The 27,383-nt window shown below is 43.9% G+C and overlaps 1 protein-coding gene across 5 annotated transcripts; it reads right to left on the bottom strand.

The window, feature by feature from the left end:
* Positions 1-27,383, bottom strand: LOC115162420 (fibronectin type III domain-containing protein 5). 5 transcript variants are annotated; one of them, XM_029713709.1, is made up of 6 exons: positions 26,873-27,382; positions 13,960-14,075; positions 13,164-13,365; positions 3,411-3,518; positions 2,902-3,030; positions 1-2,363 (listed from the first exon to the last, which is right to left on the bottom strand). In XM_029713709.1, the coding sequence occupies exons 1-6, from the start codon at positions 26,943-26,945 to the stop codon at positions 2,338-2,340; spliced, it is 654 nt and encodes a 217-aa protein (XP_029569569.1). In that variant the 5' UTR covers positions 26,946-27,382; the 3' UTR covers positions 1-2,337. The 5 variants fall into 5 exon arrangements, with proteins under 5 accessions (XP_029569569.1, XP_029569566.1, XP_029569568.1 ...); XM_029713706.1 differs by having other exon boundaries at positions 2,897-3,030; positions 26,873-27,376; XM_029713708.1 differs by having other exon boundaries at positions 2,897-3,030; positions 3,435-3,518; positions 26,873-27,371.

Below are 27,383 nucleotides of genomic sequence, written 5' to 3'. Positions count from 1 at the left end.
AGCCAGTTACGATTCCCCACATGGCAGTTTCTTGTCATTCTTGCTAGCAATCTGGCCATCCAGAATCACAACAACATGGTGACTTCTGCCCCATGGAGGCAAGCACATCGTTTTTGTGACGTTCTCAGCTAACCTATCTATGGGGAAAAGGAATGGGGAAAGAATAGGGTTTTGGGATAAACGCCAAAAATAAGGTCTGAGGTTAACACAGGTTTAGGAGATCTTATGTTTTGTTCTATGCGATTATATCAGTCAATTAACATTACCTTTTTGAAATATGAAGCCTTTTATGTGTTTTATGTGCTTTTTTTTATTACATAAATGCTTCAAAATTCTCATAGAACTAAATCTCCTAAGCCCATGTTTATCTAAAACCCCTACAAAAAGGCCATTCATTTTCCCATATGCTTTGGCCAACGAACCATGGTGGATTTAGTGCCCTCAAAAAGACGCCGTTACTATGTATCTCTATGCTCCCTGTGTGTCTGTGGGAAAATGTTGTTGTTGCCATAGCAATGTACCTTTTCTGCACTCACTCATTGCAAGTTGATGAACTGCAATTTTAACTCGGTGAGAGACTCCTAAATTGATAGTGTAGTTTGTTTAGGCGATTATACAGCTAGCTAGCTACTTCACATGCTGATATTGACTTTGGTATTATTGTGTATAGCTATGTTTTCTAGCTAGCTAGACAGCCAGTTCAGAAAGAGCATTGCATTGTGGGTTTTGTTGCAAGAGATTTCCACAATGCTTTTCACATATTTCTAGCAACCTTGTTATAACAACAAAATAAAACATTTGTTAACAAATATATTCACATATTAGTGTTATTTAACACTGTTAATTGTATGAATTAGTCGTTCGGTGTAGATTATCCCTTTAAAGGCCCTGTGCAGTCAATGTGATTTTCCTGTGTTTTATATATATTTGCACACTGAGATTGGAATAATACTGTGTAATTGTGAAAATTTGGATAAAGCCCTTTTATTGTAAAAGCAGTTTGAAAAGACTGCTTGAAATTTCTGCCGTTTTGGTGGAATGGAGCTTTGGGCTTTCCATGGTGACATCACCATGCGAAAAGTTAATAGTCCAATAAGAAAGACAGTTCCAAACCTCTCTGCCAATAACAGCTAGTTTTCAGTTTTCCCCTCCCCACTCAGACCACTCCCAGACGGTCCTAGCATAATTCTTGCTTGAGAAATTGCTCTTTGCTAAGAAGCATTGTTTTTCTTCTTTTTGATCATTTTAATCGAAAACAAACACAGTAAAATACTTAATTGTTGCCCAGAGATGATTTGATATTGAGATTTAAAAAATGGCTGCATTGGACCTTTAAAAGGAAATGTCATATTTAAGGTAAATCAATGATAAATGTAGAGACCAGATTTGTTTATAAATGACAACGTTCTTTTCTGCTGTCAGAGCTAACAAGCTTTAATTCTCCAGATAAATGGAGAATTCTGCCGCACGGGCGACTTGAGTGCTCCTTTTGATCTTGCTCTGACGTCATAGCCACCAGCTTGCTTCAGAAAGGCCTCCAAAATTAGCCTTGTATTGTCTGGATTCCCTGAGAGGGGAACTAACTAGCTCTCTGATCGAATGAAAACACATCTCAGAGGAGGTTTCAGGGAGTTTAGCCAGAAGGAGATCTATAAAACTGGTACTTTAGCAATAAGAGGTTGTCGTGAATAGATTGATAAAAAATGAAACAGATTTTGATACAGTGATATATAGTTTGAATAAGAGGTATAATATGTCAAAGGAGGTAAACAATAGTAAGGAAAGTACAGTAGGTGCCTTACAGCAAATGAGCATAATAGGAGGCAAATAAATAAACACTGTCAGAGAGGAGATGCAGTAGGGGGAGTTAATTTTCACACGGTGCACAGTGCTCAAGCATTGGTTGCAGTATGGGGAACAGGGGCCGGGACAGTGTGTTTCAGTTCATTAACAACAAGCTGAGAGAGAGGGTCTCTGGCCCTGGTTATATGCAGTCCCCTGGCCATGTTCATATCTCCTCTCTCTCAACTCATAGCTGAACCCATTTGGCCCTTATCTCCTTGACCTTCTGGCAATAATTAGAGCAGTGACAGCCACAGTCCTGCCACCACATCTAGAGCCTCTCCTCTGAGACCTGGACCCTGGAGTCCTGAGGGCCCAGTTCACACCCAGGCCCCATGCCAAAGGGCCGGCCATGACCCACAGTCCCAGCCTCATCCTAACAAGCAGATGGGCATAAAGGGCCCTTTGGTTGCTCTGTTTAGAATACACTCAATCCTTTGGATTAGAGAGTGTTCTGGCCGTCACACCTCGATGATGTTCACAGATGGCGCCCGGTTATTGTTGTTGTTGTTCTTGGGGAACTGGAGGGGAAGAAGGGAAACAGCAGTGATGAAAAAGATGAAGGCCAGTCTCTAAACCTGGAATAAAGTATAATTCTGCTAGTGTATGAGCATGGAGCGCCTGGACAGAATGGGAGGGTTATGATGCTTTTTCTCTGGAAGGGAGATGGGGTATTTTGATCATTTTAGTGTCAATTGGTTTAGTTGGCAGAGGGCATCAGCCAGTTGTTGAGGGAGATGGAGAGGAGTGAATGGACATGGGACAATCATGCCAGCGTATGGGCTGTCTATGCATTGATTTGAAAGGCTTTGGATTTATAGCATTGTTGTAACTTATGGCCTGAGATGCATGTTTTTCATTTTAACAGTTTTTGGGGGGGATGAAGTGCTGTCATAAATGCTAGTAAATCAATGCATATTCTGTTATGTGGTGGGTTTAGCTCTAATGGTGTTATGGGAGTGTTAACTGCTGGTGAAAGTGGACGTTTTTAAGTCGCTGGGACGATTCACCTGCCCGTTGATGGTGGGGACTCAGTGGGGAGAAGGGGTTATACCTTACTGCGCAACAGCCCCCCCGTCGGGTGCTCCGGAGTACTGCACTCTGATGAGGTCTTGGCTTTGTCCTTGTTGGTGTTGGGCTCGTTGTCTTTGATGATGTCATACTGACGGCAGAAGAGAGCGATCACACCTGACAGAGAGAGGAGAAAAGGGCATACACAGAAAGATCGTAAATAACAACCACATTACCGTAGTGAAAAGCCTGGACAAATTTAGCATGGACAAATTACAACAAATTGTGGACCATATTTGTTTAAATATACCTTTTATTTTTTTCTACATTCATGAGGGTGTGTGTGTGTGTGTGTGTGTGTGTGTGTGTGTGTGTGGGTGGTAGGGTTGCAAAATTCCAGTAACTTTTCCCAAATTACCATGTTTTCAAGAAATCCTGGAATCAGAAGGGAATAAGCAGGAAATCCAGATTCCTGCAACCAGGATTTCTGGAAAACCTGGGAATTTGGGGAAACTTACTGGAATTTTGCAACCCTAGTGTGTGGGTAGCACTCTGACCTTTTGAAACATTCCACCCCTCACCTGCCCACATGATCAGCACCACCACGATAATGATGAACTCCCCTGCCCTCAGCTGAGCTCCCACTTCCTCCATGGTCACCTCGTCTGGAGTGTCAAATACACCAGCACAATCAGTTCATCACCATGGCAACATTATCATCAGAGTTATTATTGGTAACTGGCAGATGATTAAACCCAGGTTCTCCTGACAGGTCAGTCTAATGATGGGGGAGTGTTGGGGTGAAAGCCATCATCTGCTAAGTGAATATGCCGGGCTGAACTTCAGTCCAGTAGACCCTGTCTCTACCACAGGAGGTTGGTGGCACCTTAATTGGGGAGAACAGGCTCATATTAATGACTGGAATCAGTGGAATGGTATCAAATACACCAAATGCATGCGTTTGTGTTTGGTGCCATTCCATTTGCTCCGTTCCGGCCATTAATATGAGCCGTTCTCCCCTCAGCAGCCTCCACTGGTCTCTACTGTAATTATACATACTCAGGAGTAGGTCTGCTCTGTGTCAGCTGGATAGAACCATTTGCTCCTGACACCCCCTATTGTGTAGACTGATCTCTCTATTCTTCTTCAGTCCCAGGATGGCACCACTCACCACTGGCTTTCTGTCAGCTAGCACTGCTTTAAACAGGCCACGTTTTTCATGATTCCTGGTGATTCTGACTCAACCCTAACAACTTGTGCACAGCCTCCACAATGATCTCGTCATTGAAGAGCGCTGCTATCTGGGAACCGCACAGCACATGCCTCAATTTGCCCACTATTTCTGAGAGAGGCTGATGGTGTCTTAGGATTCAGTAGAAGTTGGGCATGAAGAGAATACATGAGCCCGAGATAGGGTCAGTGGGGATCCCCACTCTGAAGGGGTTGGAGAGAGAGAGTTAATCACAGCAGCCACGATCGATTGAGTTGGGCCTAAATAGAACTCAATAATCATTATTAATGTCCTACGGGCCAAAAAAGATCAGAGAAGTGTGTGTGTGTGTGTGCAGCTTATGTTTGTGTGTGTTCAAGGTCCACTCAAACAAAGCAACATGTTTCTGAATTCAGTAGAGGAGCTGGCTAAAGTTCAGCACACAAGTGCCCCCCATTTAAAGACCAAACAGAAGTAGGCATTGGCACTGAAATTCTAATGTACCTGGGTAGCTTCACCTCGCTCCAGCAGGTTCTCCCAATGACTGATTCAGCCAATCGATGAGTCTATGTACCTTGACATTAACCAATCCAAGCTGGAAAGCCAGAGGCTCCTGACATCGCTGCCAGATGTCCTCCATGTGGCTAATATTGGTCAGTTCTAATGTCAAAGACAGTCTCCAATCCTAGAGACAGGTTGAGTCCTCTGCAGGGAGAGGTGGGGCTGTACTGTTTGTAGAGGAGGAAGTTTGCAGGTGGGAGCATTCAGGGACATGGTAAACTGTATGCTGTATAGCTGCAGGATTATGTGAGTAAAGACATAGTCTTGGAGTGTTATACACCTGTTTTACTGCAGCACTGTTTTGCAGACATCCAGGAGGGAGTTGTCCCGCTGGTCTAGCTATAAAACCTCCATCATCTAGAGTCTTGGTCACAGACCACATGCTGGTTCTATAGCCATGGTCTTGGGAGACAAACACATACAGTGCATTTGAAAAGTATTTAGACCTCTTCACTTTTTCCACATTTTGTTACGTTACAGACTAATTCTAAAATGTATTAAATAAATGTTTTACCTTATCAATCTACACACAATACCCCATAATGACATATCGAAAAATAAAAAAATAGATACCTTATTTACATAAGTATTCAGACCCTTTCCTGTGAAACTCGAAATTTAGCTCAGGTGCATTCTGTTTCCATTGATAAGGTCCCTCAGTTGACAGTGCATGTCAGAGCAAAAACCAAGTCATGAGGTCAAAGGAATTGTCCGTAGAGCTCCGAGACAGGATTGTGTTGAGGCACAGATCTTGGGAAGGGTACCAAAAAAATGTCTGCAGCATTGAAGGCTGGCCTCCATCATTCTTAAATGGAAGAAGTTTGGAACCCCCAAAGACTCTTCCAAACTGAGCCGGGCGACCAGTGACCATTGGGTTCTTGGCCTTGATCAGGGAGGTGGCCAAGAACCTGATGGTCACTCTGACAGAGCTCCAGAGTTCCTCTGGGGAGATGGGAGAACCTTCCAGAAGGACAACCACCTTTGCAGCACTCCACCAATCAGACCTTTATTGTAGAGTGGCCAGATAGAAACCACCCTTCAGTAAAAGGTACATAACAGCCCACTTGGAGTTTGCCAAAAGGCACCTAAAGGACTCTGACCATGAGAAACAAGATTCTCTGGTTTGATGAAAGCAAAATTGAACTCTTTGGCTTGAATGCCAAGCGTCACGTCTGGAGGAAACCTGGCACCATCCCTATGGTGAAGCGTGGTGGTGGCAGCATCATGCTGTGGGGATGTTTTTCAGCGGCAGGGACTGGGATCAGGATCAAGGGAAAGATGAACGGCGCAAAGTACAGAGATCCTTGATGAAAACCTGCTCCAGAGTGTTCGGGACCTCAGACAGGGGCGAAGGGTTGCCTTCCAACAGGACAATGACCCTAAGCCCACAGCCAAGATAACGCAGGAATGGCTTCGGGACAAGTCTCAATGTCCTTGAGTGGCCCAGCCAGAGCCCGGACTTGAACTAGATCAAACATCTCTGGAGAGACCTGTGTAGCGACGCTCCCCATCCAACCTGACCGAGCTTGAGAGGATCTACAGAGAAGAATAGGAGAAACTCCCCAAATACAGGTGTGCCAAGCTTGTAGCGTCATACCAAAGAAGACTTGAGTCTGTCATTGCTGCCAAGGGCGCTTCAACAAAGTACTGAGTAAAGGGTCTAAATACTTGATATTTCAGTATAAAATATATATATATTTAAATCTAAAAAAGTTTTTTGCTTTGTCATTATATGTGGTATTGTGTGTAGATTGATGAGGGGAAACATATTGTGTGTGTGTGTGTGAGAACGTCAGAGCAGTCTGTCTGTTATACAGAATAATTGTGTTTTGTTTTGAACAGACAGGATCTCAAATTTTGTCTGATCACGGCTTTCTTTGTTTCCTCTCTTTATCTCCTGGTTTCCCGTAGTGATAAAAAAAATGGTTTTAGATGCATGCCAGCAAAGCCACTACACAAACTGTTAGAGCCTACATAATGCTGTCCTGACAGCAGAGCTTTCTTTTCAGCACCATGGAGTGAATCCTAACTACACCTGGCTATCAGCGGAGCCTTGTCTGGCAGCGAAACAGTTCATTCAGCCTAATTTACTGCCTTTAAAAAAAACATAGCAGATATGGCTGACTTGCTTAAACAAATGTGGTTTCTACTGACAATTGAGATGTGCAAACTATGGCACAAGGGAATGACGAGCAATCTGTAATTTCGATTAAGACATTGATGAGCGAGCTAGGATGGACGTAGTCAGTATAACTATTTGTTCAGCACTTTTGAAATGTACAGTGACAGAATTCAGAACATGGGCTGTTCTTACGGTATTCTCCCCGTACAAAAACTCTGAACGTAGGATAAATTAAGGGGGCATATAAACAGACAATGAAAGCTTACAATATTCAATGATGACATATCTCTAAATCAGGCTATAGTCGACATGTGCACCACCAAGTCAGAACAGTAGGCTAAGTTATGAGGGGTAAATAGACCAAATTATTAGGGTGAGGTACATGGGCTACTAACAGATAACTACACAACATACACTTAGTATTACTTTCTTAGCTACAGTATACATATCTCCCTGGCATATTACATCATTTATGCAGCAGCATACTATACCTTTTTGGAGTCGCATTGTTGTGCCGTTCTCACTTGAATTTGTCATCAAACTTTCATCAAAGTTTCTCTGGATTTATTATGGTTCTTTCAAGACAACTGGGAACTCGGAAAAAAACAAAGTTGAATCATGACGTCGGCGCTCTAGAAAGACGGCAGATTTCCTGGTTTGTAATTCCGATGTAGATGACCGTTCAAAACAGATTTTCCCAGTTGGAGCTTGTTTTTTTCCCCCAGAGTTTCAAGTTGTTTTGAACGCAGCAGAAGTCATGCTGGATTGACAGCATGGCCAATGTATTCAAACTTTTCTGGCCCATGCTGTTGTTTCCTTCCAAACCACTCATTGTTGAATTTGCGATTTCCAACTTGTGTAATGTTTATGTCCAATGGCCGATGAGCCCCGATATGTTTTATCTATAATTTGGATTGAAGGATTGAAAAGGATTTGCCAGTAGATTGTCGATTGATTCAGGATGATGACTGCTTGTCTAGCTTGGTAGCTAAGATTTTGAAAGTATGATGTTGACATGATAAGTCCAATCAAAGCTACGGTAGATATAACGTGATTTGACTTCATTTTATCTTTGGCCAATGTAACTCTATGGCAGCACCCAAGGGGCATGAATTTTCGAGCTCTCCACCACTTTTTGATTTATTTATTTATTTCACCTTTATCTAACCAGGTAGGCCAGTTGAGAACAAGTTCTAATTTACAACTGCGACCTGGCCAAGATAAAGCAAAGCAGTGTGACACAAACAACAACACAGAGTTACACATAGAATAAACAAATAACACAATAGGAAAAAATCTATATACAGTGAGTGCAAATGAGGTAAGATTAGGGAGGTAAGGCAATAAATAGGCCATAGTGGCGAAGTAATTACAATTTAGCAATTAAACACTGGACTGATGAATGTGCAAGTAGAGATACTGGGGTGCAAAGGAGCAAAAAATAAATAAATAACAATATGGGGATGAGGTCGTTGGATGGGCTATTTACAGATGGGCTATGTACAAGTGCAGTGATCTGTGAGCTGCTCTGACAGCTGATGCTTAAATTTAGTGAGGGAGATTTGAGTCTCCAGCAATGTTTTTTATTTTTTGTATTTTTTTGCAATTCGTTCCAGTCATTGGCAGCAGAGAACTGGAAGGAAAGACGTCCAAAGGAAGAATAGGCTTTGGGGGTGACCAGTGAAATATACCTGCTGGAGCGCGTGCTACGGGTGGGTGCTGCTATGGTGACCAGTGAGCTGAGATAAGGCGGGGCTTTACCTAGCAAAGACTTATAGATGACCTGGAGCCAGTGGGTTTGGCGACGAATATGAAGCGAGGGCCAGCCAACGAGAGCATACAGGTCGCAGTGGTGGGTAGTATATGGGGCGTTGATGACAAAACAGATGGCACTGTGATAGACTGCATCCAATTTGCTGAGTAGAGTGTTGGAGACTATTTTATAAATGACATCGCCGAAGTCAAGGATCGGTAGGATAGTCAGTTTTACGAGGGTATGTTTGGCAGCATGAGTGAAGGATGCTTTGTTACGAAATAGGAAGCCAATTCTAGATTTAATTTTGGATTGAAGATGCTTAATGTGAGTCTGGAAGGAGAGTTTACAGTCTAACCAGACACCTAGGTATTTGTAATTGTCCACATATTCTAAGTCAGAGCCGTCCAGAGTAGTGATGCTGGACGGGCGGGCAGGTGCGGGCAGTGATTGGTTGAAGAGCATGCATTTAGTTTTACTTGCATTTAAGAGCAGTTGGAGGCCACGGAAGGAGAGTTGTATGGCATTGAAGCTCGTCTGAAGGTTAGTTAACACAGTGTCCAAAGAAGGGCCAGAAGTGTACAGAATGGTGTCGTCTGCGTAGAGGTGGATCAGAGAATCACCAGCAGCAAGAGCGACATCATTGACGTATACAGAGAAAAGAGTCAGCCCGAGAATTGAACCCAGTGGCACCCCCATAGAGACTGCCAGAGGTCCGGACAACAGGCCCTCTGATTTGACACACTGAACTCTATCTGAGAAGTAGTTGGTGAACCAGATGAGGCAGTCATTAGAGAAACCAAGGCTGTTTAGTCTGCCGATAAGAATGTGGTGATTGACAGAGTCGAAAGCCTTGGCCAGTTCGATGAATACGGCTGCACAGTAATGTCTTTTATCGATGGCGGTTATGATATCATTTAGGACCTTGACCGTGGCTGAGGTGCACCCATGACCAGCTCGGAAACCAAATTGCATAGCGGAGAAGGTACGGTGGGATTCGAAATGGTCGGTGATCTGTTTGTTAACTTGGCTTTCGAAGACCTTAGAAAGGCAGGGTAGGATAGATATAGGTCTGTAACATTTTGGATCTAGAGTGTCTCCCCCACGTAGATTTTGCGGTGACGTAGTGTCCCCATGAGTGACAGAACACTGAGCCAATCATGGTGCAACTAGAGAACATTAACAACCGCTCTGTATTTTCCGCCCCACCACCACAGAAAGCACTGAGCCAGGCTGAAACACCTGCATTTTGGAGCTGCCTTACTCAAGAAAGCAAAAAACAGGCCATATTTGTGTGGCTTTATTAACTCAATTATTATAATAATTTTTTTACATTGTTTGCAAACTGATATGTGACACGTATTAATGCCAAAATAACATGCAAAACAGGCGAAAATAAGTAAATGAATGTCCACTTTTAGTTTTGTCCTGTTTAGATAAACAGGTCGGGCTCTGCCCTGAATGACGGGCTGCCATTGCCTGCGCCAAAAATCCGGGATTTTTCATCCTGTAGCTTGTTCGCCATCTTCTTTTTAAATAGTGAGCCAACATGTTTTCAGCACTTTTATTTCCCTGACTGATCAAAACTCATTTTCTCATCCTCTCATGTCTCTCTGCAGCGGACATACAGTGCCTTCAGAATGAATTCACACCCCTTGACTTTTTCCACAGTTTGTGGTTTTAAATGGATTAAATTGAGATTTTTTGTCACTGGCCTACACACAGTAACCCATATTGTTAAAGTGGAATTATGTTTGTGAAAATTTGGACAAATTAATTGATTATGAAAAGCAGAAATGTCTTGAGTCAATAAGTAGTTAACCCTTTTATGGCAAGCCAAAATATATTAAAGAGAAAAAACGTGCTTAAAAAGTCACATAATAAGTTGCATGTGTGCAATAATAGTGTTTAACAGGATTTTTGAATGACTTCCTCATCTCTACACCCCACACAATCTGTAAGGTCCCACAGTCAAGCAGTGAATTTCAAACACAGATTCAACCACAAAGACCAGGGAGATTTTCCGATGCCTCACAAAGAAGGGCACCTATTGGATGGTAGATAAAAACGTTAAAAAAGCAGACATTGAATATCCCTTTGAGCATGGTGAAGTTATTAATTACACTTTGGATGGGTATCAATAAACCCAGTCACTACAGATACAGGCGACCTTCCTAACTCAGTTACCAGAGAGGGAAACCGCTCAGGGATTTCACCTTGAGGCCAATGGAGACTTTAAAACAGTTAGAAAGTTTAATGGCTGTGATAGGAGAAAACTGAGGATGAATCAACAACATTGTAGCTACTCCACAATACTAACCTAATTGACAGAGTGAAAATATTCCAAAACTGTTTGCAACAAGGCACTAAACTAATACTGCAAAAAATGTGGCAAAGGATTTCACTTTTTGTCCTGAATTCAAAGTGTTATGTTTGGGACAAATCCAATACATCACATTACTGAGTACCACTCTCCATATTTTCATGCGGTGGCTGCATCATGTTATGGGTATGCTTGTAATCGTTAAGGATTAGGGAGATTTTCTAGATAAAAAATGTACAGAATGGAGCTAAACACAGGAAAATCCTACAGGATAACCTGGTTCAGTCTGCTTTCCACTAGACACTGGGATTCGAATTCACCTTTCAGCAGGACAATAACCTAAAGCACAAGGCCAAATCTTAACTGGAGTTGCTTACCAAGAAGACAGTGAATGCTTCTGAGTAGCTGAGTTACGGTTTTGACATAAATCTACTTGAAAATCTATGGCAAGACTTGAAAATGGTTGTCTAGCAATGATCAACATCCAATTTGGCAGAGATTGAAGAATTTTGAAAAGAATAATGGGCAAATGTTGCACAATGCAGGTGTGGAAAGCTCTTAGAGATTTACCCAGAAAGACTCACAGCTATAATCTCTGCCAAAGGTGCTTCTACAAAGTATTGTGGTGTGAATACTTATGTCAAATAGTTATTTCTATATTTAATTTTGAATAAATTAGCAAAAATGTCTAAAAACGTGTTTTCACTTCATCATTATGGGGTATTGTGTGTAGATGGGTGATAAACAAAATTGCTATTTCATCCATTTTGAATTCAAGTTGTAACACAACTAAGTCAAGGGGTGTGAATACACTTTTGAGAAAGATAATTACAAAAAATATAATTTTATTCAGTAAATATATTTATTTGTTTCTTCATTTTGATAAGAGATACATGTAATGAATTGAAGGTTATTTGTAGCTGTAAAAATCGAAATGTACCGATTTTAAGGTTCTGTCATTATATTTAGGGTGGGGTTGTGTGAAATTCTTGTGAAAAAAATGGGATGCCCAATGAAAAAGTTTGAATACCACTGATGTAGAGGGATATGGAGGGATATGGAGGCTGCATCATTATGCGACCGGCGCTGAGTCATGCCTTAATACTGTAGCCATTTATCACAGTGGCTGCCTGGCTGTTCACAAGGAAACAAACACTTCTCTGAGACACGCACATTTATCTCACCTCAGCCCAGCCATCACTCACACACTAACACCACTTTCGCTGCTGTACAGGTTCTCGTCTCATCTCATCCACCTATATGGATCTAGCTCTGGGTTGGTCTGGGCCTAGGGACTGTAGGTCTGTATGTGTCTGAGGCTGTTTGTAGCATTCTGTATCCCTTTGTGCTAGTTTCTCCTAGCCGAGAATCCTGAGAATATCCCAACTAAATGACGTGGGATTAGTGTGTGTGCCCAAAGAGCCTTTGCTACTGTGACTGTGAAATGTTCCCAGAACCACAAGCTCCCTGCCTCTGCTTCCTGTGAGTGTCTGTGAGGAGTCAGTGAGTGAAGGAGCCAGGGTGTGAGTGTCTGTGAGTGAAGGAGTCAGGCTGTGAGTGTCTGTGAGTGAAGGAGTCAGGCTGTGAGTGTCTGAGTGAAGGAGTCAGGCTGTGAGTGTCTGTGAGTGAAGGAGTCAGGCTGTGAGTGTCTGTGAGTGAAGGAGTCAGGCTGTGAGTGTCTGTGAGTGAAGGAGTCAGGCTGTGAGTGTCTGTGAGTGAAGGAGTCCGGCTGTGAGTGTCTGTGAGTGAAGGAGTCAGGCTGTGAGTGTCTGTGAGTGAAGGAGTCAGGCTGTGAGTGTCTGTGAGGAGTAAAGGAGCGAGGGGGTGAGAGAAGGGTGCGAGCCAAAAGCACATCGATTTGCATCACGCTGCCCTGAATATCTCATCACCACTTTGACAAATGCATTACCCTTACTGTAGATAGAGCACAGGGCAGGCCCGGGGGGCAGTTGGGGGTGAATGCATAGAGGCACATCAATATACCACAAACTATACCCTGAAGGTGTTATATTCATAAATTGTTGTAAGAGCGCTTGATGTTTAAGAGCATTATGTTGTGAAACTTAATTTCACGCTTTGTGTCCCCATTGATTTGTATTGGCCTTTATGGAATCAGTCAAAAGTTGTCAACAGTCCAACTGCAAGCTTTACTCTCGGCACTGTATGTGTACATACTGCTGTGCACAGGGTTTCCTCTTCCTTTTTTTTGGCACTGCACCTGTATTACAGCAAGGTACGGGAACCTGGAGAAGTGCTTTGGACTTTGTTTCCTCCATAGATACTGTATGTATTAGCTTCAGTCTTATCCTAAAGTTGTGTGTGAGATTATAGAGTTTTTTACCTTTACTCTTGGAGGCCTGTGTCTCAGACTCCTTGGGCGTGCGGAAGCGCAGGGGTTCGCTGTGCTGACTCATGGGCCCACTCATGCTGATGGACTGCACGTGCACAATGTAGTCGGTCTCCTCCTCCAAGTCCCATAATGCACAGGAGCGGGTGGTGGTGTTCACTTCCTGGATGAAGCGCAGCATGCGCACATCCTTCTTCTGTTGGCACATCATCACAGAGGTGCGTTTAGTGAGCAGTGTAACACAAAACTATCCACTGAGGTTGAGTAGAAGTCTCACACACAACATTGAGCCCTGGTGAACTTCAATCCCAGTTATCACATACTGTACAGTAATAGTAGACAGAAATAGACTATGTGGAGGAGCTGTATGTGGAGGAGTGGAGAGAGGGAGCAGCAGTCAGGAGATGGGCAGAACCGGGGCTCTTAGCTGGGCTTCTGGGACCAGGAAATCATCTGCTCATGGGCTAGAATGGAGCCTAACCATTGTGCAGGGTACAGTGACTGTGTGCAAGTGGGAAATGTTATTGCTTTCCCTCTTTACACAGCTGCCATCTTCCACTGCTGTTGTCGAGGAGACAGGCGCTCAGACGGGATCGTCCTGGCAACACAACGTCCCGTGACACAACGGTTCCGCAAAACAAGCCGCTGGCCAGCAACGCAGGGACGCAATGGAGAGACGGTGAGTAGTGATTGGTGACAGATTCTATTTGATCTCCTATTGGCGAGAGTGTGTGTTTGTGTGCGCGCGTGGGTCTCCTCCCCCCCGCACTGCGCTCCTCCTCGCTCTCACCTGCTGTGTGATGGCGAAGCCGATGACAAGGTCCCCCTCGGGGATGTCCCATGTCACCACGGCAGAGTTGGACTTCAGAGCCTTGATGGTCACATTGACAGGAGCCGCCAAGCTGTCTGCAAACACAGACAGGAAGAGAGAGAAAAGATACACATGAAGCAAATGAAGTTTACTATCTTGCTGTCTAGTGGGTACTGGGTAGGATACAGTAGGTATGGTAATGGGTACATATATTATTTACATGGACTCAATATTGTACTTCAAACAGTCCGTACAATCACAGAGTGGTTAATAAGCTACTCCACAGGAGAGCTTGACTATTCTAGACAGTATGATCTACAGATTGGCCATCAGACTGTGGAGCCTGATGCTTACTACAAACGGAGGCCTCTGATCACTGCAGCCCCCCACTGCTGGTTTCACTGTTCACTATTACACACCCAGGGAGAGCTGTGGCCTGATTCAGTATTCACATCCATTCAGCATAATTAGGACTCATAAGAAATACAACTGCAATCAAATTTAGAGTGGAGTGGTTTGTAGGGGTTGAATTTTAAATGGCCCCGCAATTAAGTTTTGAATTTTGAATAGGTTCACATTTAGAGTCAGTTGAATATTCAGTGAAATTACACTCAACTCAAAATAATGTACATTTACACTGAGTGTACAAAACATTAGGAACGCCTTCCTAACATTGAGTTGCACCCCTTTTTGTCCTTAGAACAGCCTCAATTCGTCGGGGCATGGACTCTAAAAGATGTTGAAAGCGATCCACAAGGATGCTGGTCCATGCTGACTCCAGTGCTTCCCACAGTTGTGTCAAGTTGGCTGGATGTCCTTTGGGTGGTGGACCATTCTTGATACACACGGGAAACTGTTGAGCATGAAAAACCCAGCAGCTTTGCAGTTCTTGACACACTCAAACTGATGCGCCTGGCACCTACTACCATACGCCGTTCAAAGGCACTGAAATCTTTTGTCTTGCCCATTCATCCTCTGAATGGCACACATACACAATCTCATGCCTCAAGGCTTAAAAATCCTTCTTTAACCTGTCTGGGATAGGGGGCAGTATTTTCACGGCCGGATAAAAAACGTACCCGATTTAAACTGGTTACTACTCTTGCCCAGAAACGAGAATATGCATATTATTAGTATATTTGGATAGAAAACACTCTGAAGTTTCTAAAACTGTTTGAATAGTGTCTGTGAGTATAACAGAACTCATATGGCAGGCAAAAACCTGAGAAAATTCCAAGCAGGAAGTGGCCTGTCTGCGAATTTGTAGTTCTCCTTTTGCTTCTCTATCAAAACTACAGTGCCTGTGGGGTTATGTAGCACTTTCTAAGGCTTCCATTGGCTCTTTAAAGCCTTCAGAATGCGGATTGAGGCGTCTCCTGTCTCTGAGCAGAGTACAGGAGCACAGTTTGTCAGTGGACTGCCTGGTGACTAAGAGATTGGAAATGCGCGTTCACGAGACCTCGCTATTTTTTCTTTTGTCCTTTGAATGAATACACTATTGTCCGGTTAGAATATTATCGCTATTTTACGAGAAAAATACCATAAAAATTGATTTTAAACAGCGTTTGACATGCTTCTAAGTACGGTAATGGAACATTTTGAAATTGTTTGTCTCGAGATGCGCTCGTGCGTTACCCTTTGGATAGTGACCTGAACACACAAACAAAACGCAGGTATTTGGACATAACTATGGATTATTTGGAACAAAAACAACATTTCTTCTGGAAGTAGCAGTCCTGGGAGTGCATTCTGACGAAGATCAGCAAAGGTAATACAATTTTTCTAATAGTAATTCTGAGTTTTGTGATCCCCGAAGTTGGCGGGTGTCTGAATAGCTAGCCGTGATGGCTGAGCTATGTACTCAGAATATTGCAAAATGTGCTTTTGCCGAAAAGCTATTTTAAAATCTGACATAGCGATTGCATAAAGGAGTTCTGTATCTATAATCCTTAAAATAATTGTTATGTATTTTGTCAACGTTTATGATGAGTAATTTAGTAAATTCACTGGAAGTTTTGGGTGGGAATGCTAGTTCTGAACATCACATGCTATTGTAAAAAGCTGTTTTTTGATATAAATATGAACTTGATTGAACAAAATATGCATGTATTGTATAACAATGTCCTAGGAGTGTCATCTGATGAAGATCATCAAAGGTTAGTGCTTAATTTAGCTGTGTTTTGGGTTTATGTGACATATATGCTTGCATGGAAAATGGCTGTGTGATTGTTTTTGGCTATGTACTCTCCTAACATAATCTAATGTTTTGCTTTCGCTGTAAAGCCTTTTTGAAATCGGACAATGTGGTTAGATTAATGAGTCTTGTCTTTAAAATGGTGTAAAATAGTCATATGGTTGAAAAATGTAAATTATTGCATTTTTGAGGTATTTGTATTTCGCGCCACGTTCTTCCATTGGATATTTGGCGAGGCGTTCCGCTAGCGGAACGTCTAGATGCAAGAGGTTTTAACCAGTCTCCTCCCCTTCATCTACACTAATTAAAGTGGATTTAACAAGTGACATCAATAAGGGATCATAGCTTTCACCTGGATTCACCTGGTCAGTCTATGACATGGAAAGAGCAGGTGTTCTTAATGTTTTGTACACTCCAGTGTATAAAAAGTTGGATTACTTTTTATTATTCAGTGTAATGATATGTTGTGCGTGCTGCAAACCATTGGCAGTTTAATTAGGGCTTGTGCTACATCACTTCAAAGTAATGATTTGTTGCTGTGCAATACATTTACAGTTTTGTGTGCGTGCATGCTAGTTGTGTGTGTGTGTGTACTGTATTCAGATGTTTACACCTGGCGGCATACTTAATCGAATAAGTGAGCATATGACGCTGTGATTACAAATGAATGAGAGATCCAAACTCTGCTGGAGCAGGGTGTAACGGCGTTGGTAGTCGCAGGAAGCAACGAGCACAGGGAGTGTTGTTTTTTAATAACACTTTGAGAAACAAAAACCAAAGTTCCCAAACACAGGGGAATAAATAAGGTGTGACAATGCCAAGCCGAACATGAACAAGACAGTCGGAAACAACAATCAATCCAGCACAACAAGGAGCAGGCCAGCTAACCTAAATAGCCCCTCTAATGGCTAATTGACCACAGGTGTCTAAAATAAAAAAAAGGGAAAAGCAAAGGGAATCGGTGGCAGCTAATAGGCCGGTGACGACGACCGCCGAGCGCCACCCGAGCAGGAGGGGGCGCCACCGTCGGTGGGAATCGTGACAGTACCCCCCTCCTGACGCGCAGCTCCTGCAGCGCGCCGACACCGGCCTCGAGGTCGACCCGGAGGGCGAGGCGCAGGGCGATCCGGACGGAGGTGGTGGAAATCCCTCAACATAGATGGGTCCAGGACGTCCTCCGCCGGCACCCAGCACCTCTCCTCCGGGCCGTACCCCTCCCAGTCCACGAGGTACTGCTCTCATATATCCCCATGACGTGAAGTGTGAGTCAGGACTAATGAAACAGCAGACAGATGTGTCTCCATAAACTCTCTCTCTCTCTCACACACACACACACACACACACACGATGAGAGATGGGGATTACTTTGAGTCAGGACTCTGTCCCTTGTGTGTGTGTGTGTGTGTGTGTGTGTGTGTGTGTGTGTGTGTGTGTGTGTGTGTGTGTGTGTGTGTGAGAGAGAGAGAGGGAGCAGACACCAGCATATCTTTGTTAGCGGAGTCATCAGAGGGACAGGAGGTAGTGTGTGGCGTGCTGGGCCGTGTCATGAGGATGACAGTGTTCAGTGGGTGACAGCTCGGCAGTCTTTCAAGGAGAGAGGGGGTATATAAAGAGTGAGGCAGTATGTTTGCATGGGTGTCTGTGTGTGTTTGCTAGTAAACTAATTGTACAGTGCACATTAAATGAGATTTTGTCCAGCCTACAGACAACAAACAAATAAAACACTCAAACTGTTGGCTTGCAGTTTGCACGTACTATTTCCCCTCGCCATTTTAAGAGCCTTTACTAACTTGCAAGCGTGCACACACAAACCCTGTCTCCTGCTTAGTCTCATTGTCACAGTACTCCAGCTGCCCTTGATCAATAAAGCCTATCATTATTTAATGAACGTTCTTCTCTGGCCTCCACAGGCCCTTCTCTCTCAGCTCAGACCAGCTGTTCTCTCTCTGTCTCTCGCTCTTCCCCTCTCTCTCTATTTCACTTACTCTCTTTTTGTCCCCCCCCCCCTTAGACCACCAGAACCCTCTGACCTGGGAAAGACAGTAGCACTCCTCCCTCAACCTGTGAACTGTATATCTGTATAGCTGCTCTCTCTGAGTGTTGAACACAGGCTGATTTCTGACTGAGTTGCTTTGCCTCTGCCTGATCTAAGACCACGGTCTGGTCCTGCAGCATTTCATCCTTTCATGCCTCTGTGCTCATAGAGCGCTTACTGCTCAGCAATCAAAGACACCCTTCTCATCTCATGGGTAAATATCCCACAGAGAGACAGACAGACATATAGTCTGCATGCTGGCAGTAATGGCCGAGGGGAGTAGAATATCAAAGTGGGCCAATACTGTGATGCTTCTCTCTGGCATTAGCAATGAGAGACCATAAATAGACAAATGAAGTGAACCTTGGGTTGCTGTCTCTAAGCGATAGCCGACCCTGCTGGACAATAAATTAGCACATGTTCATTAACACGTCCTGGCCTGACGCTAACGAGCATGCTGGGGGAATCACAAGTGGCTTTTCAATACCCTCCACCGTGTCATTGAGATTGCAAGGGCAACCACTTCTCCCTTTGTGCTCTCAGGTCATTCCTGCTCTTCCTCAGGTTTACTGTACTGTGCAGTACACACACACATATATATATATGTGTGTGTGTGTGTGTGTGTGTGTGTGTGTGTGTGTGTGTGTGTGTGTGTGTATATATATATATATATACATATTCATGCAGACACACACACTGATTTGCAGGCATATATTCATGTTGTCATTCTCACACCCACAACAGTTAAAGAAACAGCCGTAAAGCCTAAAGGAGAGTTGGAACAATAGAGTTAATGTGTTTCATTTGGCATCTTAAGCAGCTGTTGAAAAATTAATGTCTACGATAGGCGTACAGGGAGAGACCGGGAGCCATAACACGATGCCATGTTCAATTATGAATGCACTATCACCTGTTTCATTACAGCCTTTATCGAGCCTCGCTCTATTTTTCACGGCTTATTGTCCCTGGATGGAAGCAGAGAAACAATACATTTTCCTGTTCTCTTGCTCACGCTTTCTCTTCCTCTTTCCATCTTTCTTATAGTCTCTCTCTCTCTCTCTCTCTCTCTCTCTCCCTCTGCTTTCGTTCAGCCATTCTCTCTTTCATTCTCTAGCTGACTCGTTCAAATCTCTGAAACGCTCTCTCTCGTCATCTCTACCTGTCTCCGATCTATCTGGTCGTGTGGATGTTCTCCAGTGGAGCCTCTCCTGACAGGTGGGCTGCAGACAGTCTCCTAGTCCTCCTGAGTGTAAACGCTGCTCCGGCTGACTGACACTTCCGTGGGAGCTGCTCACTGCCTCCTCCACTTCAGACACTAGAAGGAAAGAGTTCAGGCTTGGCACCCCATACCCCCTACCCAACCCCCTCATCATCTCTGCATCATCTCCCTCCAACACCTCCATATCAATCCACAGCCTCTGCACTACAGCACGCTATGACTCACTTCCTACTGTTAGCACGGTTTGTACTATGCACTCTCTGGTTTTGATTGGCAGAACAAGTACAGTATGGGTAGAGATACAGTCCAGGTTTATCTTACATTTAGAGTTCTAGAGGCACAGAGGGGGTTGACATCTCCCATAAACAACAAAGTGTACTGGTTTCGCACTCAAAAAGATGTTGCATAAAGCTTACTTCATTATTCCATTCACTTGTATTTTTTTTCTTCTACTGCATCAGGAATAGCGTACACAGATGTTTCGGCTTTACCGCCCTCCTCGGTGTGTAGGTACAGTTTTATTTCAATTCAAAACAGCATTTGTAGAGAACAACCGGTGAGCAGCAGGTGCTTCTAATCAGGGTTGCCACTCATCCCAACCAGGAGCTCATTAGGGCCTGGTTTAACATAGAAAATGGTACTGTCTATAGTTTACTGTGGAAATGTACATCCCAACCAGGAGCTCATTAGAGCCTGGTTTAACATAGAAAATTGTACTGTCTATAGTTTACTGTGGAAATGTACAACCCAGAAAGCGAACCACTGGAGTGTGGTTTCCAGACCCTTGCCCAAAGCCCCAGAGAACAGTGTGCGTGTGTGTGCGTGTGCGTGTGTGTGTGTGTGTGTGTGTGTGTGTGTGTGTGTGTGTGTGTGTGTGTGTGTGTGTGTGTGTGTGTGTGTGTGTCTTTTCCCTCTCCATGCTCCATGATAAACATACCTCCAGGGCTCTCCTCTTTTGAGGAGACATTAGTTATTTACTTTTGCCAAAATAATTCTCCAACCCGCTGGCCTAAAGAGCGGCAAAGACGCAAGCGCCGAAATAGCCTCTCACTCTCCCTCTCTCACCCACTCACTCTCCCCCTCACTTGTGTAATTAAATGTCAAAAGCCAGAGTATGAAAATCAATGCTGCGTTGTGCAGTATCGCATGTGAGAATGCAGCTAATTCAAAAGCAAAGGAGCACGGGTGGCAGTGTTGATTATTTGACAAGCCGCTGTACTGCTCATCTCTTAACTACAAATGAAATCTAGTTCCCATCCAAGTTCCTCGGGCCAGGAAACCACGGTAATATCTACACAATCAATATCCCAGTAGAGCTGGGCACATTATACACACAGCACATAAATATGATGGGGTTTTTCACTATTCTCCCCTTCTCCTATCTCCTACTCATCCCTTTCTCTCCCTGTTACCTACTCCACTCTCTCGCTCTCTTTCTCTCATCATCTTTCTCTCCATCCCTCTTTTATTCTCTCTCCTCATCCCTCGTTTCCTGCCTGTTTCATTCTCTCTTTTTCTCATCCCTCTCTTCCTGTAAAGTGTTAGCCAGTCTGTTGAGAAGTGAAGCAGCTGGTGGGGTAATGCCTAGCTGCCTCCTTGGAAGGATGGCACTGGGAGGGAGATGGTGGAGAGAGAAAGAGAGGCCGGCAATGACTCTCTATGGTGCTTTCTCTCTCTCTCTCTCTCTCTCTCTCTCTCTCTCTCTCTCTCTTTCTCTCTCACTTTCCTTCTCTTTCTGCATTTTTCGCTCACTTTTTTCTCTTTCACACTCTTGGTCTCCTTACTCCCTCTCTTGCCTACTGGGCACACACTGGTTGAATCAATGTTGTTTCCACGTCTATTCCACATCTATTCCACGTTGAGCCAATGTGGAATAGACGTTGAATTGACGTCTGTGCCCAGTTGGTGTTTTCTCTTGCTCTGTGCCTCTTCCTTCCTTCCCTCTCTCTCCTGGTGAGCGTGACGGTTCCTCTCTGAGAGGCGCCTGTGGTGGCGAGAGGCAAGCTTCTATCCCTCCTGAATGTCACCAGGCCTGCAGCTCTTACACTGGATTTGGCCACAGCTCCAGGAGACAGTTTGTCTCATGCAAACACGAGCCACGTCAGGAGGACTAGGGAGAATGAGAGTTTTAGATTGTGCAGCAGCAGAGCGGGTGAGCACTGGGACTAGTGAAGCAAAGCTCTGGCAGAGAGGGGAGAGAGAGAGAGAGAGAGAGAGAGAGAGAGAGAGAGAGAGAGAGAGAGAGAGAGAGAGAGAGAGAGAGAGAGAGAGAGAGAGAGAGAGAGAGAGAGAGAGAGAGAGAGAGAGAGAGAGAGAGAGAGAGAGAGAGGAGAGAGAGAGAGAGAGAGAGAGAGAGAGAGAGAGAGAGAGAGAGAGAGAGAGAGAGAGAGAGAGAGAGAGAGAGAGAGAGAGAGGAGAGAGAGAGAGAGAGAGAGAGAGAGAGAGAGAGAGAGGAGAGAGAGAGAGAGACTGGGCTACAGGTAAACTACTACTGGAGGAACACCTGTGTCTCCACAGACAGTTCTAGCATAACTCACACCATTTGGGTTATCCCCTAGGATGTTAAGAGAGGAGAAAATAAAAACAGTATTTTTACGCTCTGGTGAGCTGCCAAGGGCAGTGTGTGTGTGTGTGTTAGGGCCAGGAACATATACAGCACCATAACAGTCTCTGGCGCAACCACCCCACCATTATCATATTGTACTCATGGGCTCTAAATGGCAGATTGGACCCCCGCCGCCCAACAGCTTGGCCCCCCACCAATACCACCTGCCATCCTCCTCCCCACCTGCCACTCATGGTGTCAGAGCAGACTCCAGACTGCGTCAGAGACATGGCAAGGACACGTCAGTCTGTTGGCAGTGCCACCTCACAGGCCTGATGGCCAGGATCTAGTCTCTCATTGTGTATTTATTACTTCTGTTATTATTTTTCATTTTCTCTCTCTCTGCGTTGTTGGTAAGTAAGCATTTCAGTGTTAGTCTACACCTGTTGTTTCCCGAGGCATGTGATACATACGATTTGATTTGATTAATGTGTGTTCTCAATGACAGCAACAAGGCCCCTCAGACAAGCACATACATTCATTTCCACGGATCTCAGCTCTCTGAGAGATCACAAGTGGAGTAGATATGGAGTATGACAAAAAGTGAGCAACTGACTATATCAATCACACATGGTCTGGTTGGAAAATAAGCTGCTAAGATGAGTTCCACTGTGGACAGATGTTGAACAGATGCTGTTTGGAACGCAAACAAGGCTTAGTCCTTAGTCTTAGTCTGTGCATTCTAGGGCTGTGAGTCATGTGCAGGAGCAGGCAACAGGGCATCAGGAGCCCTGTGTGTATCTGGTCTAAGGCCCCTCCTCTGTCTACAGTGTCTGAGTTCAGGTGAAACCAACCACACTCATTCTGAGGAAGGTTACACTTGTCTCTTTTGCTGCTGTTGGCTGGTGCTGCAGCACTGCTCATGCTCGCTGACATTTTGCCTTGTCTCTATTGTGTTTGCCTACTGTGTTTGAAAAATACCATCAGCCTGTCATTAAGGCTGTTCTTTTGATTAACAGGGGGAACATGGCTTTATTAGTGCGTGTTAGTGCTGGTAATGGCTGTAATGTATGTGTGTGCTGAGCTGCAAGTGCCATTTTGAGAGAATTCTGTGCCTTCGTCTGTTCTCTCCTTTTGTCTACAGATCTACTGCCAAATAACTCATTGAATACTTCAATAATACAGCCAGCCAATGAATGAATACTATTTAACTGTTTCCACTCACACAAAACCACACTGACACACAAACACACACACACACACACACACACACGCACATAATACAAACCCATATGAACATACACAAGCACACACTCCATTACTTATATCATAATGTTCTGCTTCCAAACACTCATTTCTCTTTGCCGTTCTGGTCGGAGCAGACCTCATACAGACCTCATATATGTGGTAAGTGGAAGATGTGTAACCCTGCTGTGTAACCCCATGCATGTTCTGTTTCCTGCTCCATTGGTTGTGTCTGTCTGCAGGGTAAACTCTCTAAATCCAAAACAGACTGTTCTTTTGAAATTGGGATGATTCATCCAACAACAAGTGGCTGGCCTACATAACAACCAGGCCTTTAGAGAAAGCACTTAAGCCAGATGACATCCAAAACAGGTAGCTATGGGCTGTTTTTGTTAGCACATATTATTTCAAAAGATCCACAGAATCTAACAGATGAAAAATGTCTATTTGGCATAAAGGAGAACAACGGAAGAGTAAAGTGAAGAAAGAAAAGGTGGCATCAAGGAAACCCTGTTGTTCCATGAATACAGACCTCCAGGAACCACAGTGTATTTCCCTCTAGTTTGTTTAACATACTGTGTAATGAGGTGTTTTTCTGATGACACCACCTCCCAGTAAATATTCCACAAAGAGCTTTTGAGCCAGCTAGTGATTTGGCAGTAGACTGGAGTTGATGAGTCTCTATTTAACGACATTTGGCTCCTCTGTCTGGGTGCTGTAACTCCTACGGGTGGGATGGTGGGATGACTTGACAGTTAATATACTGCTGCTCCTGAGAATCTGTGGCAGGGTTGGGGAGTGGGTGGACTCCTCTGGTTGGCCAGCGTTAGAACCCTCGTAGTGGGAGTGTAATAGTCACGCTGCGTTTTACAGTAAAAACAAAACGAGGCTTTTTTAGAACAGCTACTCGTTTTCATCAGAACTTGAAAGGGTCTCTAAGGATACGCTGGGCTTTTCTATTGGTTACTGTTGAACTACTTGATTGATTGGTTAGATTTGATGGGTTGACTGACGGATTTATTGTGTTTCATGGCGAGTCTGTCGAGGAGCAGGGACTGGCTGGTGGAATTTACCACCTCGTTAAGATGGTGTTAAAGTTCATTTACATTTTAAATGGAAACATTAGCTTTACATTCCTCATCCAGGGTGACGGATACTTCATGACTCACCATAAACAGAAACGCATTAAAGGACATCACAAATGTAAAGTTTACAGCGTGTTAACACACACAACATGCTTCTGTCAATCTATCCATCCTACTCAGGACCTAGCTTCGCTCCTCTGATTACTTGTCATGCTTTCCTTCGTTTCTGTGTCCTCTGTTGGCTTTCTGAAGATTTTTCAGAAGTAACACATTCTTAAGAGTACCTTAGACAAGTGCAATGTCTACTTCAATTAAATATCCATCCACAAGTGCCCTTGACTCTCTCCAGTCAACACTTCCACTAAGGAGATGGAAGAGGTTTAATGGTCTCTCTGATTGTCTGAGTGTTCTTCAACCTCGTCCTGGACAACCACAGGGTGTTAGTACTGGGCTGGAACAAAAGCCTGCACACACTGTATATCCCTAGGTCCAGTGGATTGAAGAACACCATTAGATCCACGATCTGGCTGCATTGCTACAGTATGTGTGTTAGCTCTCTAGGACAGTACTGTCTAGTGAGATGACATCATACACTAGGTGTATGTTGCTGTGGCTATAAGGAGGTTGATGTAGATGGAGGAGGGATTAGAAGAACATTCTCTCTACACTGCCTGCAGGACTGGCTCATTAATCAATGTTTTATTCAATCGCCCCCGCACAATCAGAATGTGTGAAACAATTATGAGCCCACAGAACCCATATGTGCACCCCACTTTCGGCGAAACGTCATTTGCTGACACGGTAAGGGTGTGTGTTGCCTACGTGCAAGCGTGCATGCATGTGTGTCTGTGTCTAGGCTATGTCTAAGGCCGTGTCTAGACGTGACAGTTCATGCAGCTTTAGTATTCTGATCATAGCGTTCTGTTCATGGAATTCCGAACGTGTCATGCATCTACACCTACAGAAATGTGTCTACCGTGTCCACAGTGTGTCCAGATTCCCTATTCCCACGCTATATTCAAATGCCAGTAAACATTTTACAAATAGTGGAATAGGCAAAATATGATAACACCACAACAACTGATGGCTGTAGCTAACTGGCCAGCTAATCTCTGTAGCTAGCACTCAATGCTAAAGGGATTGCAAACAGGTTAGCATAACTCTAGAAAAACCCAAAATATTTTTCTAAATATTAGCTAGCTGGCTACCATTTATGAGGCCAGCAAACACGTTCTCCACATGCTAGGAGAGTATTTCCTCCAACGTTATAATGAAAAGTTGCCTCTCGGTCTCAAAACACAAGTTTTCTGGAGACATGTGGGAGGACCGTTGATGACCTTGCCCCCAGGTCAGCCAGATCTGAACACAGTGAGACCACAAAGACTTTTTTGTATTCTGATAGCAGATGTCGCATGTAGGTGTCAAGTGTAGACACGTCCTAAGTGTCCGTGTGTATTTATTTATGAGAGAGAGAGAGAGAGGGAGAGAGAGAGATGTAAACGCTGTAGAGGCGGTGAATTCTGATTGCGGTAGTGTGTCAGTGTGATTTGTAGCGCTCCATCACGATGAGCGGTGAAAGCTACAACACTCAAGTGTTTAGGGAACGTACATTACGGGGGGATAGAATCCACTGGGGTTCTCTTCAGTCTATTCCCAGGGTTCACTCTCACCTCACGCATAGATCATTCAGCAGCCTTCTGAGGAACAATTTGAAATGGTTGTTTTCCTCCACAAATGTTATAGCAAGTTGTGCCAATAGTACATTCACTGTAATGCCATGATCCTAATGGATGTTAGTTTGGTCCCTGCTGTATAGATATCACATATTACTTTGAAAATGGGTGTAGAAGAAATATATATTTGTTATCCTACTCCATTAATTTTGTGATTAAAGATTTTTAAGTTTAAAAAAAAGCCTTATTAATGCTATTTCATTTTCAGAGACATTGGGGTTGTACCTGTACCATGTACTACTTAATTAAATGCAAAGGTCAGCTTTACTTGGAACACACATATCTATAAACCTGTTTTGGTGAAGTCAAGTTTAACGTCATATCAGTCTAAATCTTATGAATGTAAGCACTTGACAACTGCTTGGATCAAAGGCTAGTGTTATTCTTGCTGATGTGGTAGTAAATATAACTAGGCTACAGTAATAAAACGTACTGAAACGTAACGTAGGCAATAAAACTGGTGCTGAATTATTGCAAAAGCATTTGTTTAGCCTTTAAACCCGGAAACATAACTGCTCATGTTCCATGGCCTATTTAGAGTGTTTCTTTACCAGTATAGATCAGTACCAGTATAATGTCTGGAGCATTGTATCAATACAGATTCTTACACACACGATTCCTCATTCATCGCACAGAATATAGCATAAATGCCAATTAGAAACAAATTAGCACAAACATTCACTTTTTCCCATTGTTTTATTTGCACGGATACCAATGCAATCCCCTTAATGCTCACACATTAACCTTAAGAGTTCCCACCACAAGGCAAATACGTGAATGCATGGTTGAGTAATTGCTGAAAAATAAATATTTTAAGTACATAAACATTAACTTACCCGCAAAGACGCGAGAGACACCTAGACAGTAGAGAATTAGCAGTGGCACGGTTGACAGGAAAAATCTCTTCATCCTTTCAACATTAGAGGACGTGAGATCCCATTTACTCTGACTAGAGCTATGTTAACTGCCTTGCTATTGTTCATCATTCACATCACCCATGCATATTGTCTCGATCAAAAATGGTTTACTGTCTAGTTGGCTTGCCGCAGATCGACTGACGAGCGCTTTCAGCACCTGGGACAGCGACAGCGCTTCCCCACCTACATGCAACAGTAGCTTAACATGCGGCGGACCTTGTTCGTGTGTGTCGCCCACGGACGCTCTTCATTGCTCCACCTCAGCTACGAGAGATATTTATAGACATTAAACTCGACGACCAGACATAAATGAAGTCCTGGTGATGAGTGTTGGTCAGTGTCTGTGGCTGTGGCCGACTTTCGCACCGTGTACATATGTGCCCCTGAAGTCGGGTGGTGCTTAGGGGCACTCAACAGAAACGTGATGGCG

This window comes from Salmo trutta, chromosome 25 (genome assembly GCF_901001165.1).
Source record: "Salmo trutta chromosome 25, fSalTru1.1, whole genome shotgun sequence".
In the NCBI taxonomy this organism is placed as follows: Eukaryota; Metazoa; Chordata; class Actinopteri; order Salmoniformes; family Salmonidae; genus Salmo; species Salmo trutta.
Note: the sequence above shows the minus strand (reverse complement) of the source record. Positions and strands in the feature narration are given on the sequence as shown.